The sequence below is a fragment of the Lissotriton helveticus genome, chromosome 12, assembly GCF_964261635.1.
Source record: "Lissotriton helveticus chromosome 12, aLisHel1.1, whole genome shotgun sequence".
In the NCBI taxonomy this organism is placed as follows: domain Eukaryota; kingdom Metazoa; phylum Chordata; class Amphibia; order Caudata; family Salamandridae; genus Lissotriton; species Lissotriton helveticus.
Genome location: NC_136073.1, coordinates 580,554,063 through 580,568,003, shown reverse-complemented (window position 1 = coordinate 580,568,003; position 13,941 = coordinate 580,554,063). Strand labels below are relative to the sequence as shown.

General features: G+C 45.9%; 1 protein-coding gene across 7 annotated transcripts in view; it reads left to right on the top strand.

The window, feature by feature from the left end:
* Nucleotides 1–13,941, top strand: part of KATNB1 (katanin regulatory subunit B1) — a 637,584-nt gene that overhangs the window by 491,842 nt on the left and 131,801 nt on the right. For all 7 annotated transcript variants that reach the window (XM_078671470.1, XM_078671472.1, XM_078671466.1 and 4 more), the window contains 2 exons: nucleotides 11,164–11,237; nucleotides 12,608–12,730. In XM_078671470.1, coding sequence (XP_078527596.1) covers nucleotides 11,164–11,237; nucleotides 12,608–12,730 — 197 coding nt within the window. The remainder of the gene's footprint in view (nucleotides 1–11,163; nucleotides 11,238–12,607; nucleotides 12,731–13,941) is intronic.

The following is a 13,941-nucleotide window of genomic DNA, read 5'->3' as shown; positions in this document are numbered from 1 at the left end:
CCTGTGGGGGCTCCTAGGGGTTCCAAGGTCCACCAAGTAGGTGACCTTTCCCTTTTTCTCACCAATGGTGTGGGGTCCAGACCATTTGTCTTGGAGAGCTGCTGGGGCCACTGGCTCCAACACCCACACCTTCTGTCCTGGCTGGTACTCAGTCAGCACAGCCTTTTGGTCATGCCAAGCTTTTTGAAGTTCTTGTCTGGCCTCCACGTTTTTGGATGCCTTCTTCATGTATTCAACCATCCTGAAGCGTAGACCAAGTACATAGTCCACAATGTCTAGCTTAGGCTTTTTGAGAGGTAACTCCCATCCTTCCTTTACCGGACATAGGGGTCCTCTTACAGGATGCCCAAACAAAAGCTCAAAAGGGCTGTAGCCAACCCCCTTTTGTGGGACCTCTCTGTAAGCAAACAGAAGGCAGGGTAGAAGGATGTCCCATCTTCGCCTAAGCTTTTCAGGTAAACCCTTGATCATACCCTTTAGAGTCTTGTTGAATCTTTCAACAAGCCCATTGCACTGTGGATGGTAGGGTGTAGTGAACTTATAGTTAACACCACACTCCTTCCACATTGCAGTCAGATATCCAGACATGAAGTTTGCACCTCTGTCTGAAAGAACCTCCTTTGGAAAGCCCACTCTTGAGAAAACTCACAGGAGGGCTTTTGCCACAACTGGTGCTGTTGTGGTCCTTAGGGGAATAGCTTCTGGATACCTGGTGGCATGATCCACTACCACCAGTATAAATCTGTGCCCAGATGCTGTTTGGGGATCCATTGGTCCAACAATGTCTATCCCAACTCTTTCAAAGGGGACCCCCACCACAGGTAGTGGTATAAGGGGGGCCTTTGTTGTGCCACCTGACTTACCACTGGCTTGGCAGGTTACACAGGAGCGACAAAACTCCCTGGCATCTTCTGACATGTGGAGCCAGTGAAAGTGGGGGACAAGCCTGTCCCAAGTCTTATTCTGGCCTAGATGTCCTGCTAAGGGAATATCATGGGCTAAGGTTAGAAGGAAACCCCTAACGGCCTGAGGTATGACCAACCTCCTGGAAGCACCAGGCTTGGGGTCTCTACCCTCAGAATAAAGGAGTCCTTCATCCCAGTAAACGTTGTGGGTACCTGTAGCATTCCCAGCAGCAGCTTGCTGTCTGAGGGGTTCAAGAGAGGGGCAGTCTAACTGAGCCTGCATCAAGTCTGCTCTTGAAGGTCCCCCTGTCCCAAGAAACTCAACCTGGTCAGGTTAAAGCTCTTCTAGGACAGTTTCTTCAGGAGTCTCAGAATCAGCTTCCTGGGAAGGCGGATCCTCACTTGAGGTCAGGGGGGAAGGCACCGCCTTAACCTTACTGCTCTTTCTCTTGGATGGCACTTGGTCCATAGTTTCAGGATCCAAGGCTTGTTCAGCGTGGCACTTTTTGGCCTGTGACCTGGTCACAGCAAAGGACATGTGCTGAAATACCTAGCATCTCTGCATGAGTCCTATACTCCACTTCTGACCATACTGAATCCTCAAGATCATTGCCCAAAAGACATTCAACTGGGAGGTCTGCACTTACCACAACTCTTTTGAGGCCAGTTACCCCTCCCCAGGAGAAATTAACAACTGCCACACTATGTGTAGTAGGGACATTGCTAGCATTGGTCACCAGGTAATTATCAACCAGTACAATCTGTCCTGGGTCCACAAAGTTAGGTGTCACCATAGTGACACTGGCACATGTGTCCCTGTAGGCCTGAGCCACTTTATCATTTATCAAAGGTGTCTGCCTGTACTTGCCCAAAGTATTGGGACTCACAGAAGTGGACATAGCCATGTCCACATCACAGATCAAGACAGCCTGAGTAGGAATTCTGACTAGGCCAGACTCCATCGCAGTACACATGGTTAACCCCACTATAGCCTTGGGTTGGGAAATACCACTGCTGACTGTACTAGGGGGTGCAGTTGCCTTTGGGGCTGCAGTGGTAGGCGCTGTACCTTTCTTGGTGCGCTCACTAAACCAGTGAGAGGCAGATTTAGAGTAATGACACCAAGGTTTCTTTGGGCCATCATTCTTCTTTTTCTTTGCATTTTGGGACCCCCCCCTCCTTAGAAGTATTTTGGGGGCCTGTAGAAGACTTCTGGTCTTTTTGTTTCTGATCTCACCCTTCTGGTCTGCCTTATTCTGGTCACCACCTTGGTTCTGGGGTCTCTGCTTAACCCTGGTTCTGACCCATTTGTTTGCCTTCTTTCCCAATTCTTGGGGAGAGGTCAGATCTGAGTCAATCAGGTGTTGGTGCAACAACTGGTTCTGATAATTGTTAAGGATTTGCTCTGTCATGATCAAATTATACAATCCTGTATAGTCCTTAACTTTACTTCTCAGTAACCAGCCTTCCAGAGCCTTGGTGGCACACTCAACAAAGTCAGTCCAGTCCGGAGTCTGAGCCTTTTGGGTATCTCTGAACATTAACCTGTTCTGTTCAGTGGTTAAGCCAAACCCATCAATCAGAGCACTCTTCAGGACAGTGTAGTTTTTAGCATCCTCATGGCTAACAGTGAGGAGTTTGTCTCTTCCTTTTTTCTGAAAAGGAGAGCCACAAGATTGCTGCCCACTGATTTTGGGGAACCTGCTGTACCATGCAGGCCCTCTCCAAAGCAGTTATCCACTTGTGGATGTCATCCCCATGTTTGTAGGGGGGCACAATCTTACTCGGGTTTCTACTATCATAGGACCTGTCTCTATCCTTAGGGATATTGCTGCCACCAGTGGAATCTAATCCACTTAATTTTTGCTCCCTTGCTAAAGCAAGTTTAGCTTGGGCCAGGGCTGTTTCCTCTTTCTCTATCTGAAGTTGGACAGCTCTCATCCTAGCCTCATGTTCTCTCCTCTGCGGGGGAAGTCATTCCTCTCTGAGAACCCCTTGAGGCATTAGAGAGGAGAGACTCTCTGGAAAGAGATCTCTCCCTTCTATTGCCTGTATTAAGTCTACTATTGGGCCTGGGAGGGTGCAACCCTTCTCCATTCCCAAGTAAACTTAGGTTAGCCTGGCTAAGCCTTCTGACCTGGACCTGGCTATCATCTTCCTCATCTGCATCCTCATCTACTTCTGGGACTAAGGAGTCATCTTCTGTGGAGGGTACTCCTTCACCTGTATTGTCTGAGGGGCCTGGTTTAGAGGCCTTCTCAAGATCAGCTGCCTCTAGGACTTCTATCAGGTGTTGGGTGGTAGGGTTGGAACCCTGTTTCAACCTCCTTGAGGTACACAATGACCTCATCTCTCGGAAGTTGAGCATTTCATATCTGGAGGGTGCCCTGGGAGGGTCACTTACCACAGGTAGAGAACTGGCTGGTTCACCTGTGCCAGACATGTCTAGTGAGGTGTGGTGTGTACACCGCGGCCAGGGCGACTGACGCTGGAATCTGGGGACCACGGTTCGATCCCCGGCTCCGGCGGCAGGTTAGCCCAGCACCATGTGACTCTGGGCAATAGCTCGCTTAATCTTCCCGACGGCCCCCAGCGCCTAGAGACCCCTACGGGTGATTGTGCGCTTTACAAATGTGGACTTTTACTGAGTGTTTACCTACTAGAACCTCTCTAGGAGTTGTTGTCAGGGTGTGCTAAACCCTTTGGTCTACAACAACTAAGTTCAGTAGAACTTATGTATTTTAAGCTTTGTTATATGTACCTATAGTACCTAATGTGATCTTTCAAATGATATCTCAAAGATTACAATTGGTAAAACAACAGCAAGCTCAAATCCCAACCGCTGCACACCAATGTGAGAAGTCGGCCTGGTATATGATGTTCACTATTCTAGTGAGCACCTTGCACCAGTCCAAAACAACCCTTAGTGTGATGGTTGTAAAGTCAACCTTATAGACCAGCTATCCTAGTGGTAGCATGGTCAAAAGCAGTCCTAGGCTAAACTCAAGAGGGCATGTGAAGCCCGCTGTTTTACCATATGCAATCACTTTAATACCAAATGAAAGGACACCGCACAGGTTATATATTCAAAATATATATGTATTTATTTCTAAAACAACCCTCTGTCCTCTTTATGAGGACAGAAGCACAAGCGTATAACAAATAACTTAATACAGCATACAATAAGTTGCACAATATGGATAGGCCCTGGTGGCCCGTTAAACCATATACTAAAATAGTGGTATAAGAACCACGTCACGAACAATGGTAAGGCCTAGGGCCTTGGGAATCGCTGGGCCTACACTGGACTAACAGTTGTTAAAGGCAGAAGGCCCACAGGATGCGAGTGCAGTGTCTAAACACACACGCGTGCACACATAGAAGTCAATGGGTGCGTAAAGTTAGAAAGTTAAAGAGTTAGGAGTCTTCCGACTGGACTAGAACTAAACCACTTGAAACTAGGACACTAGGAGAATCAATCTACACAGGAGTATCGGAGTACCCATGTTACCTCACCCACAGGACGCGGGTGCATAGGTCCCAAAGTGTGTCGGGTTTCGTCGTGGAGTTCTATGGAGCCTTGGAGAAAAGATGCTGTAGGCGACCAGGAGAGAAGAGTCCGGTTGGATCCAAGGATAGATCGAGGATGAAGAGTACCTGAAAGCAGAGGGGACAGAGTCTGGGTCACTAGCCAGTGACCAGGATGGAACCAGGAAGGAACCAAGCGATGTCGGGAAGCAATCAGGCGATGTCGTGAAGCTTGTCTCTGATGCCACGTGGACCAGGGGGCATCGACGATGACCAGGAGCTGGTTGTGGACTCTCCTACGAAGGCTCTCGCTGTCGGCGGTGTCAGTTCTCGAATCGGAGTCAACAGGCCTTGGCAAATGCCACCCACGCAGGAATCGAAGATGGCTTCCTAATCAGACCAGCAAGGTCTAATGGGCCGCTCCTTTTCAGGGGAGCGAGGGCCAGTCTGGAGGAACCAGACCAGCGGTGTAAGTTGAAGGTTTTGTCGTCACAGAGGCCACTAGCCAACGGGCAAGTGACTGGACAGACGCGTCGAGCAGGAAAATGCAAAAGGGCCACACGCGGCACTCGGTGAGTGTGGAGAGGTGATCTTCGGTGCAATTGATGCTCGGGGCTGGGGCTTCTCAAACCCCAATGCACAACTTTGCGGGTGCCTCAGAAGCTGCACGGAAAGCGTTTCGCTGGCTTTCCAAGATGGCCGGTCCCACGTCTCGCGTCGCCTCCACTGGTCTCAGCTTTGCTGTGGCTGTGGATCGGGCTGAAGGAAGTCTGGAAGTCCGGGTGTAGTCGGGCTCTGGGCTCGGGCTCTGGCGGGAGCGTCGAACAAAGCAAACCGTTGAACGCTTGATGGTGCCTGTTTGCACAGGGTGGCCACTCCTTGACCACAAGGGAGATTCTTCAGTATCTTCTTGTAAAGTAGATGATAGAAGGTCCAGAGTTCTCTTTCAATGTTTCAGTCAGGATAATCTAAAGTCTTGGGACTCAGCTCCTACCTTTATTCCAAATCAAGGGGCTGGATTACCTGCTAGGTCCCTCCTATGGGTGGGACCCAGGAAGGGGGTGGTTACACCCCTTTGCCTTTGTCCAGTTTCGCGCTGAAGTGCCCCAGCACCGGTTTGAACTGGCCTATGCATGGAGCACCTTGTGTGCCCCAGGCAGTGTCTCATTTCATTCAGCCCTCCCTGCCCCAATACACTATGGCCTGTCTGGGGTGGTGCTAGCACCTCCCTGTGACAGGAAACCTATTGTCCAAGCCTCCCTCGCTGGAAGGGCTCCCAGCAGCAGGAGGTCAGACTTGTGTCTGTGGCAGCAGCATCCATTTTGTGATGCTGAAGCTCTGGTTAACTTTAACCGGGAGAAGTAGGAACAACATGTCTTCTCCCTCTAGTATTCCAAAGCGTATGACACCTTACACGACATGTTTTGATAAAGCCAAACCAAAGTTAGCAATAACCGCGAGGATTATAATGCACTTAAGAGTATATGGTATGGCAATATCATAGAACAGCTATAACGACATGGTTCCGAAAGCTGCAGACAGGCTCAGCTCATGCCAGAGCCTCATCTCACATAAAACCAAGCACTCTGCCTTCAGGATTGTTAAGGCCTGCCATAGTAGTGACTTATAGGTTTATATGTGTCTATATGTAAAGGTAGATATAGGAATACTATATCTAAGCAAGGGGTGATTACACCACCTTGCCCCAGCTGAGTGATCAGCCAGTTGTGTCAGTTTGGATGGCCAGCCAGGGGTGGCATAATACTTGCTGCAGCCCCTGGTAGGCCTTGGGTGCACCTATGCCCTTGGGTACCTATGGTACTCTGTACAGGGACTCATAAGAGTGACCCAAATCCCAATTGTTGATGTACCTATAGTACATGGTGTTGAATTTGGAGAGAGAACAGCAGGGCTGTGGGTCTGATTAGCAGGCCCACAGCCACATTAAGTCGAATACCAGTGAAGCAAAAAGCCAAAAAATGGGGTGACCATAGGAAAGCAGACCCTACTCTCCTACACTAGGTTTGTACCATATTCCTAGAAGGGCTTCTGTAAGTGCCTCATTAAAGGGCGACAAGGGTTTGGACGTGGAAGCCCCAGGTTGAAGCACCTCAGTCAGGAGATTAGTCCTGACCTGCACCGAGGGCAGCTCCAGTCCATGGACCTCAGCTGCCCTCTAAACCACCATGGCTTAGGATGCCCCCCTCCTCCTGCACGGTGCTTAACTGCCCGCAAAAGAAAAGAACTGACGTCCGCGCACCTTGGTGACATCTATATAGGCACCGCAACGTCCTAACTGTTGTCATTGGCATCATGCGGAGCCGAATGGAGCCACCTGACTTTGCGAGCAAAGTGATTGCTCAGTAAACGTTTCCGGATCCAGGATGACGCCTGGGAATTTCAAAGGTAAGGAATCTTAGCAAGAAGTCTCTATCAGATGTTGTATTACAATTGATTTATTAATTGCATGTATATTGAGTAATTTTTCTTTGTGTATCATGATCCAGTGCTCACAAATAAGTGAAGGAAATGTGCAGTGGTAAGTGAGAATATTTAAAACAGATTGAGCTGTGATACTGGAGCTCCCGCTCGGCGTCTGGACTCACTTGGGTGGAAATTATTGTTGCTCTTTGAGGCCATCAAGTCACCAGCTCGCTATCTTGGCTGGCAGCGACCTTGTATGTGGACTATTGTGATTAATTCACACCACTGGAAGTGACACCTATGCGTCCTGGTATATAGACTATCGTTATTAATTTATACTACTGCAAGTGACTACCTACGTGCTTTGTCCTGAGACACCGGGGCTCCCACTCGGCGTCCTGTTTTCACTCACCAAGTCTGATGTCGCTCAATACCCTCACCAAGTCTCCGAACCCACTAGCCCGCGCAGCAATATTTTTTTTAAAGGCGTTTCGCTCCTATCCCTTTTCATTCTGGTTTTCTTGGTAGATTTGGCGCTTCCCCCAAAAAATACTAGGTGCTCATACTCCTTGTGCTTATGATCTCAATTTTATGAGATCGTACCACATCGACCACAGATCAACTTTACTCAAATTTTTTTACATAAATAAATGCATAAAGGAGTCTAAGCATCTTGTTGTTTTGAATTACTGCATGTTTTAAATATTCTCACTTACCACTACACATTTCCTTCACGTATTTGTGTTCACTACATCATGATACACACAGAAAAATGTCTCAAATATGCATTACGGCGTTAAGTTTTGTGCTGCCTTTAGACTGGTCTCTTGTTTATTACGTATTGTTGGGTCTGGAAAAAATTTGTTAAGACCCCAGGTGTTTCCAACACTCTTGAGATCGTTGGCCTAAGTGAACCACTGTTTTTTCTAACAATGTATTTCCCCAGGTTCTCAAATATATATCTCTCAAACAGCAACAACCTCCATTGTACCAGAGTTGAGTTTGAGGCCGTACATCGACATCCACAAACTAACTGCCTTCATGTCGTCACAAAATCTAACAGCAACACCCTTGTCCTCTGGAGCCAGCGAAATGACAATTTGTGTGTCATTGGCATAGGATGGAAAGGCAAAACAAAAGGATCGTATCAGTTCTACCATGGGTGTGTCATATATGTTAGAGAGTGTTCAGCTAAGCGAGGACCCCTGGGGGACCATGCAAGGAAGAAAGGAAGAGGGAGAGAGAGAGAGAGAGAGAAAGTCACCAAGTCATACCGATTGCTCTCGACCAGTGAGTAAAGAGTTTAGTTAACTCCCAGACGGTTTTGGTCACCCTGATCCTGCCCAACGATCCATCAGCAGCCCATGATTCACGGTATCAAAGGCTAATGACAGATAAAGCAGGATCAGGGCAGCTCTTCACCCCTGATCCTGACATCTTGATCTCCTCAGTAGCTTTAATAAGGGCAGTCTCCGTACTGTACCCAGCACGAAGACCGAATTGGGTGACATCCAGAAGGTTGTTGTTATGGATTTGCTCCACCGCCAATTGTTTGTTCAAGACCTTTTCAATGATCTTGCCAGGCAGTGGAAGACAGGAAATGGGACGATAACTACTAGGGTCTCATGGATCAAGCGAAGGTTTTTTAATTAATGGTAAAACTGACTTTCTTCCAGGCTGAAGGAAATAATCCTGAGTGGCTCATCAATTGGAAGATATCTGCCAATAAAGGCCTGATAGTCTCAGCTGTGAGGATGGCAATTCTAAGCGGGCAGGGGTCACACAGCGAACCCGTTTTGGAGGTCTTTAATCGATTTTGTAACCTCATCCCAAGATGGTTGAGTGAAATGCCTAAGCAAGGAGTCCATATCATATTGTATGGAAGTTTGCAAGACTGAATAAGATACCGATCTAAGACAAGAAACGTTTTTGGAAACATCTTCAACTTTGAGGCAAAAGGCCTCCGCTACAGTGTATCAAATAGATTGACTACAATCTTTAGGCAAAGACGAAGTGTTGGTGGTAAGTTGTTTAGCTGTAGCGAACAGTTCTTTTGAGTCTACCGCAGCCTCAATTTTGTTTGTGAAGTAGGTCGATTTTTCCTAGCGAATCAACAGCTTATATTTAGATAAGCAGATCTTATATTTGGCCTTTTCCGAATGGCAATAGCCAGCTCTCCATCTTTTCTCCTGTCTCCTGTCTCGTGAATGCCTGTTTGTATCTTCTAGCTGTTGAGAAAGTGCTGGCGCTTAGATCGTTTGCCATGCACGTTAGGAGATCCAAGATGGACTGGCTAAAGGTCCTTGCACTGTTTCTGATGTCAAAGAATATAGCCCTATGATTGGACCAGACAAGGGGAAGTGTTCTTATGTTACCCAAAGGTGACCAGCTTGGTGCGTTGGACTATCCACTAGTTTGTCCAGACCAAGCAAGGACATCGTTAGAAGTAGGGCTGCAGTGTCATTACCAGAGTAAGTGTCTAGAGCAAATTAAAATTGCCAAGGACCGTGTGGTCACTTAGCAAGATATCAGCCTCCAGGAGACTAACAATCTCCTGGGCTAAGGTAGAACGTGGGCCAGGTGGGTAATAAATAGCAGTGCCTTTAAAGATCTGCGAGTTGGGCGTTTCTGCGTCGAAAGAGACTGCTTCATGTAGCGGGGATGATAGAGGAGAGCATTGGACCGTAAATTTAGCTCTATAATTGTTCGCAATGCCACCTCCCTGTTTTCATATGCAGTCCAGCCTGAAAATATAGAAGCAGGCAGAAATAGAGAATAGGATGTCAGGGCTAGAAGATGAGTCCGCCCAGGTCTTTGTAATAAAGATAAGAGAAGTATGGTATGTCTTGAGTTAATAAGCACACACGTCACAGTACTAGGCTGGTGAGAGGCAGCTGAAGTAGTAGAGCTAGTCGGAGAGAAGTTGCGTTTTACAAACTGGCCATTGCATAGGCTCAAGTTCAGCGGCCAAAGCCCTACAGACAGAGCATTACCTAGGAGTACTAGCTTTGCATAGTTTACTTTGATGATTGTTTTCTTTGCAGTGCAGTACTTTCAAACCCTTGATATACGACAGCATAAGAAGCAATCTCTGATCTTCCCTTGATTGGAATCGGTTTTGCGATCAAAGTCTCAATAATGAAAAATGTACCACAGAATAGGTTTTGTAATTGGTATCATTGATTGTCATAACCACAAACTTACAAAAAGGCCTAGCTGCTTCTGCCTTAGCTGATGGTAGGGATTCGAGCTTCATATTTAAAGTGTAGGGCTTTAGCATACGGGCCAGTTCTCTTAACTATCTCAAGACCAATATTGGGATAGTGATTCTCAATATAAGAGACATTCTATTATCCAGGATGATAAGCTTTGCTTAGTTTACTTTCATGATATGCTGCTCTGTCCTTTCTCATGGCATCCTAGCAGTATTACCCCAGTTGAGAGTTTCAGCATAGCAGTTAAGGCTGAAACCAGTGCTGCTTAAGGGGATGCTTTAAACAATTTAGATAAAAAATTCATGACCTCTTCAAAACGCATTAACTGGATAATTACATTACTTGAAGGTATTTGTGGATCAAAAAATAAGCTAAACGCTGGTGTATTTACCACTAAACAAAAGACCAGCAAAACCTAGGAAGTTGGCCTGTAGCTTTTTTTATACGCTTTCTGCTACTTCTGTTCTTAAACTAGTTAGACCTGACTTCGAACTCCTATTAGATTTCAATCTACTGCGCCCCTTGTCTCCTCCAACTGCAACACCAGGGCAACCCTGAAAAAGCGTAGGAGCTTTTTGACAGACATATTGATGTTACTATCGCATAATTCCATGATAAACATTCAGTAAATCACACGTTATTTAGTGCACAACGTTTCATTGTTTTATAGTTTTATTTCATTTGCTTTTCAACCATATGTTAGTGATGTTCCTTGTTTAATTAACCTTTTATTCATGTCATGTTTACATTCTTAGGACTTCATACAGCCACGTGTTTTCACTGTAAAGTCAGAATTTATTTTGTAGTGCTCATGTTAAAAGTATTCATTTAATTCTTATGAAGTGTATGTTTAAGACATGTATTCAATACTTTTGTGAAACGTAGAAACTAAACGTCAGGTGGGGCAACCAGCTATACAAAATTATTTCAAATACATTCACATCTCTGAGCCTGCTTTGCGCTTACTCCCTAAGATGAAAAACCTTTCTAGATCTCTCTGCCATTCATACAACCAGAATTTGTTTGTCAAGGCAGGCCATGTGCTGTTATGGATGACCGATCTAATGATACTTTTTTCTTTTTTAATGCAGAATCTATTGTGAAGGAAATTGTGAAGCCCAATATAGCAGTTGACCTTTTGACACCAGCACCAAAGAAGGCAAATGTATGTATTCCAGGCATTTAGAATCTGTTTACCTGTCTTTTTCCAAACGCCCCCCAAAACTGGAGTGGTATCCAGGACATTGGGGACTGTTGTGTTTTATGACTTTACGTTTTCACTTTTTTTTGGAGGGCTACAATTCGATAAGCTGCCCTTGCCTTAATAAAAAGTGAAGATGTTGCTACTGAGCTAAAGCAAAGAGGGTAACATAGTAGACGTTCACACAAGGTGATCCAATGGCTGATAACTTGACTACATAGACAACAGACCTCATTTGGATGTTCTCATGTCTGTTACTGGGCGAAAGGTCTGGGATCTTTTGCTTGTTGACCATGCGGTGTCTGTTCTCCCTGGAATGGACTACTGACTGAGTAGCCTTTCTTCTAATACCTTAAATGGATGATGGATGCTATTCCGCTAAGATTCCCCACTGAGAAGTCAAATAGAATGATCTTGCTGCTACTTTTTGAGTAGCTGCGATCTTCAAAAGTTCTGCGGTTAGCAATTTGAATAGCATGTCTCCCAGTTGATATTAGGCTGGCAGAACCAATAGGCTTCTATGGTGTCTCATCTTGTAGGATGATCTGCCCAAATTACACAATTTTGGCACACCAATAAACAGGTTGTCTTGCAGCTGAAAATTTAAGTTGTCGCAAAGGTGACTGGAATAGGATAAATCTTAATTGTGGGCTAGTCCACTGAGAGGTGGAAGGTCACTTGAGGTAGGCCAGGTGGATTTGAGGTCTTCTGGGATGTTTTAGTTGGAATGAAAGGTCTCTAGGAAGCTCCAGTGTGTTATTGAGTTGAGCAGTCATGTGAAATTTTGTAGGCAATCATTCATTGGTGAACTGCCTATGGTGTCTACCATGTTCGTTTTTGGGAGACAGTTACTGTGGCCTTATCAGGTGGAAATTAGTGAGAGGCCATCAGTTATGGTGTATCAGCTAATAGGAGGGTAAGAGCAGATTTTATTAGGATGATCACATTGGTAGTCACATGGTAATTTAGATAATACAAGGTATATGGAAACCACTACAATAAAATACATGGGTCTCTCTGGAAAACGCTGCAAGATTCCGCAACCAGAGCTGTCTGCAGTTCTCCCAGGTTTGAAATTGATGCGCTTTGATGTGGTGTCTTTCGCTTGCAAACACTTGTGTTGTTCTAATCTACATGTGGAGACCACAGGGGCATGGAGCTATTTCTCATAGATAGCAATGGGTGTCCTAGATATCATCAGAGCTAAATCAATAATGCGGTTTGTAAATGTATCCGTCTTGTTAAGGTGCCTATTTTAACCTTGCACACACCTCAAATCGATCACCTTTGTTATTCTTTGTGTGTTGGGACTCATTCTCCCTTCTGCCCCTTAGCCAGAGCATCTGCAACAGGCTCCTATAGCATCCTCTACTCCTAATGAACGGGTTCCTGAATCTCCCATTATCTCCAGCACCCCGACAGAACTTGTTGGGCTGAAAGCTTCGGACTTCCTCCCGGTAAGTGAAACTTTTCAAAGAGAATTGTTCATGTAACACTAGGAATCCTTGCTTGTGCAAGCAACATTTTCACTTTTTAGTGGAAGGTATACCTTAAAAATAAGAAAGATAATCTGATAAGTGTATTAGTACCCTGTTACAAATTTCTGGAACCTTTATGTATAGGAGGTAGTATGCGTGTGTGATAGGGAGCAGAGTGGGAGGAAATAGGGCAGGTTTAAGTGGGCTAGGTCCCTCTGGGTCACAGGGGACCCTGCCCCACTTAAAAACAGACATTGAAACGGGTCCATATTGGGCCCTATATTCATGTAATTAACTGTAATAGTAAAACACTGATCGCTTTCTGAACAAGCATTGACAAAACCAATAAATGTTGCCTATGCAAGAGCTTTCAGCTTTGTCAGTATGTTTTTGGCGTATTGTAGACCATGGTGGCTGCTTGTCAGAATATCTAGAAGTTATTGCCATAAGGAGAGTAGTGTGTAGTGCTGTGGCATAGAATAGAGTGGTGTATAGAGTTGTGAAGTGGAGTAGGGTTGAGTGGCGTAGAGTGGAGTGCCTGTTGTGAAGTGTCGTGGAGGCAGTAAACGGGCATAGAGTGGAGTAAGTAGAGTGTCGCGGTGCGGAGTGTCACGGTGCGAAGTGTGTTGCGTAGAGTGGAGTAGAGTGATGTACAGTAGCATAGAGCGGAGTAGATTGACTTTGAGCGAAGTGGCATAGAGTGAAGTAGTGTAGGAGAGCGGAATGGCAGAGTGGAGTAGAGTGTCTTGGAGTGGCATCGAGTGGAGTAGAGTGTTGTAGAGTGGAGTAGAGTTTAAAGGAGTGGCTTAGAGTGAAGTTGCTTAGAGTGCTGAGGTGCAGAGTAGATTGGCATAGAGTGAATTGGTTTTGAGTAAAATGATGTAGAGTGCAGTGGCGCAGAGTGTAGTGACGCAGTGTAGATTGCAGTGCCGTGGAGTACAATGGCATTTAGTGCAGTAGCTCAGGGTGGAGTAGAGTCGCATAAAGTGTTTCAGAGGAGTGGAGTGGAGTGGAGCGGTGCAGGGTAGAGTAGAGTGGCACAAGTTAGAGTGCATAGTTGTAGAGTGCAGAGGCGTGGAAGGCAGTGGGGCAAAGTAGAGTGCAGTCGCATAGACTGGAGTGATACAGAGTGTAGTGTCGTAAAATGCATTGGCGTAGAGTTGAGTGGTGCAGAGTAGCATAGAATTCAG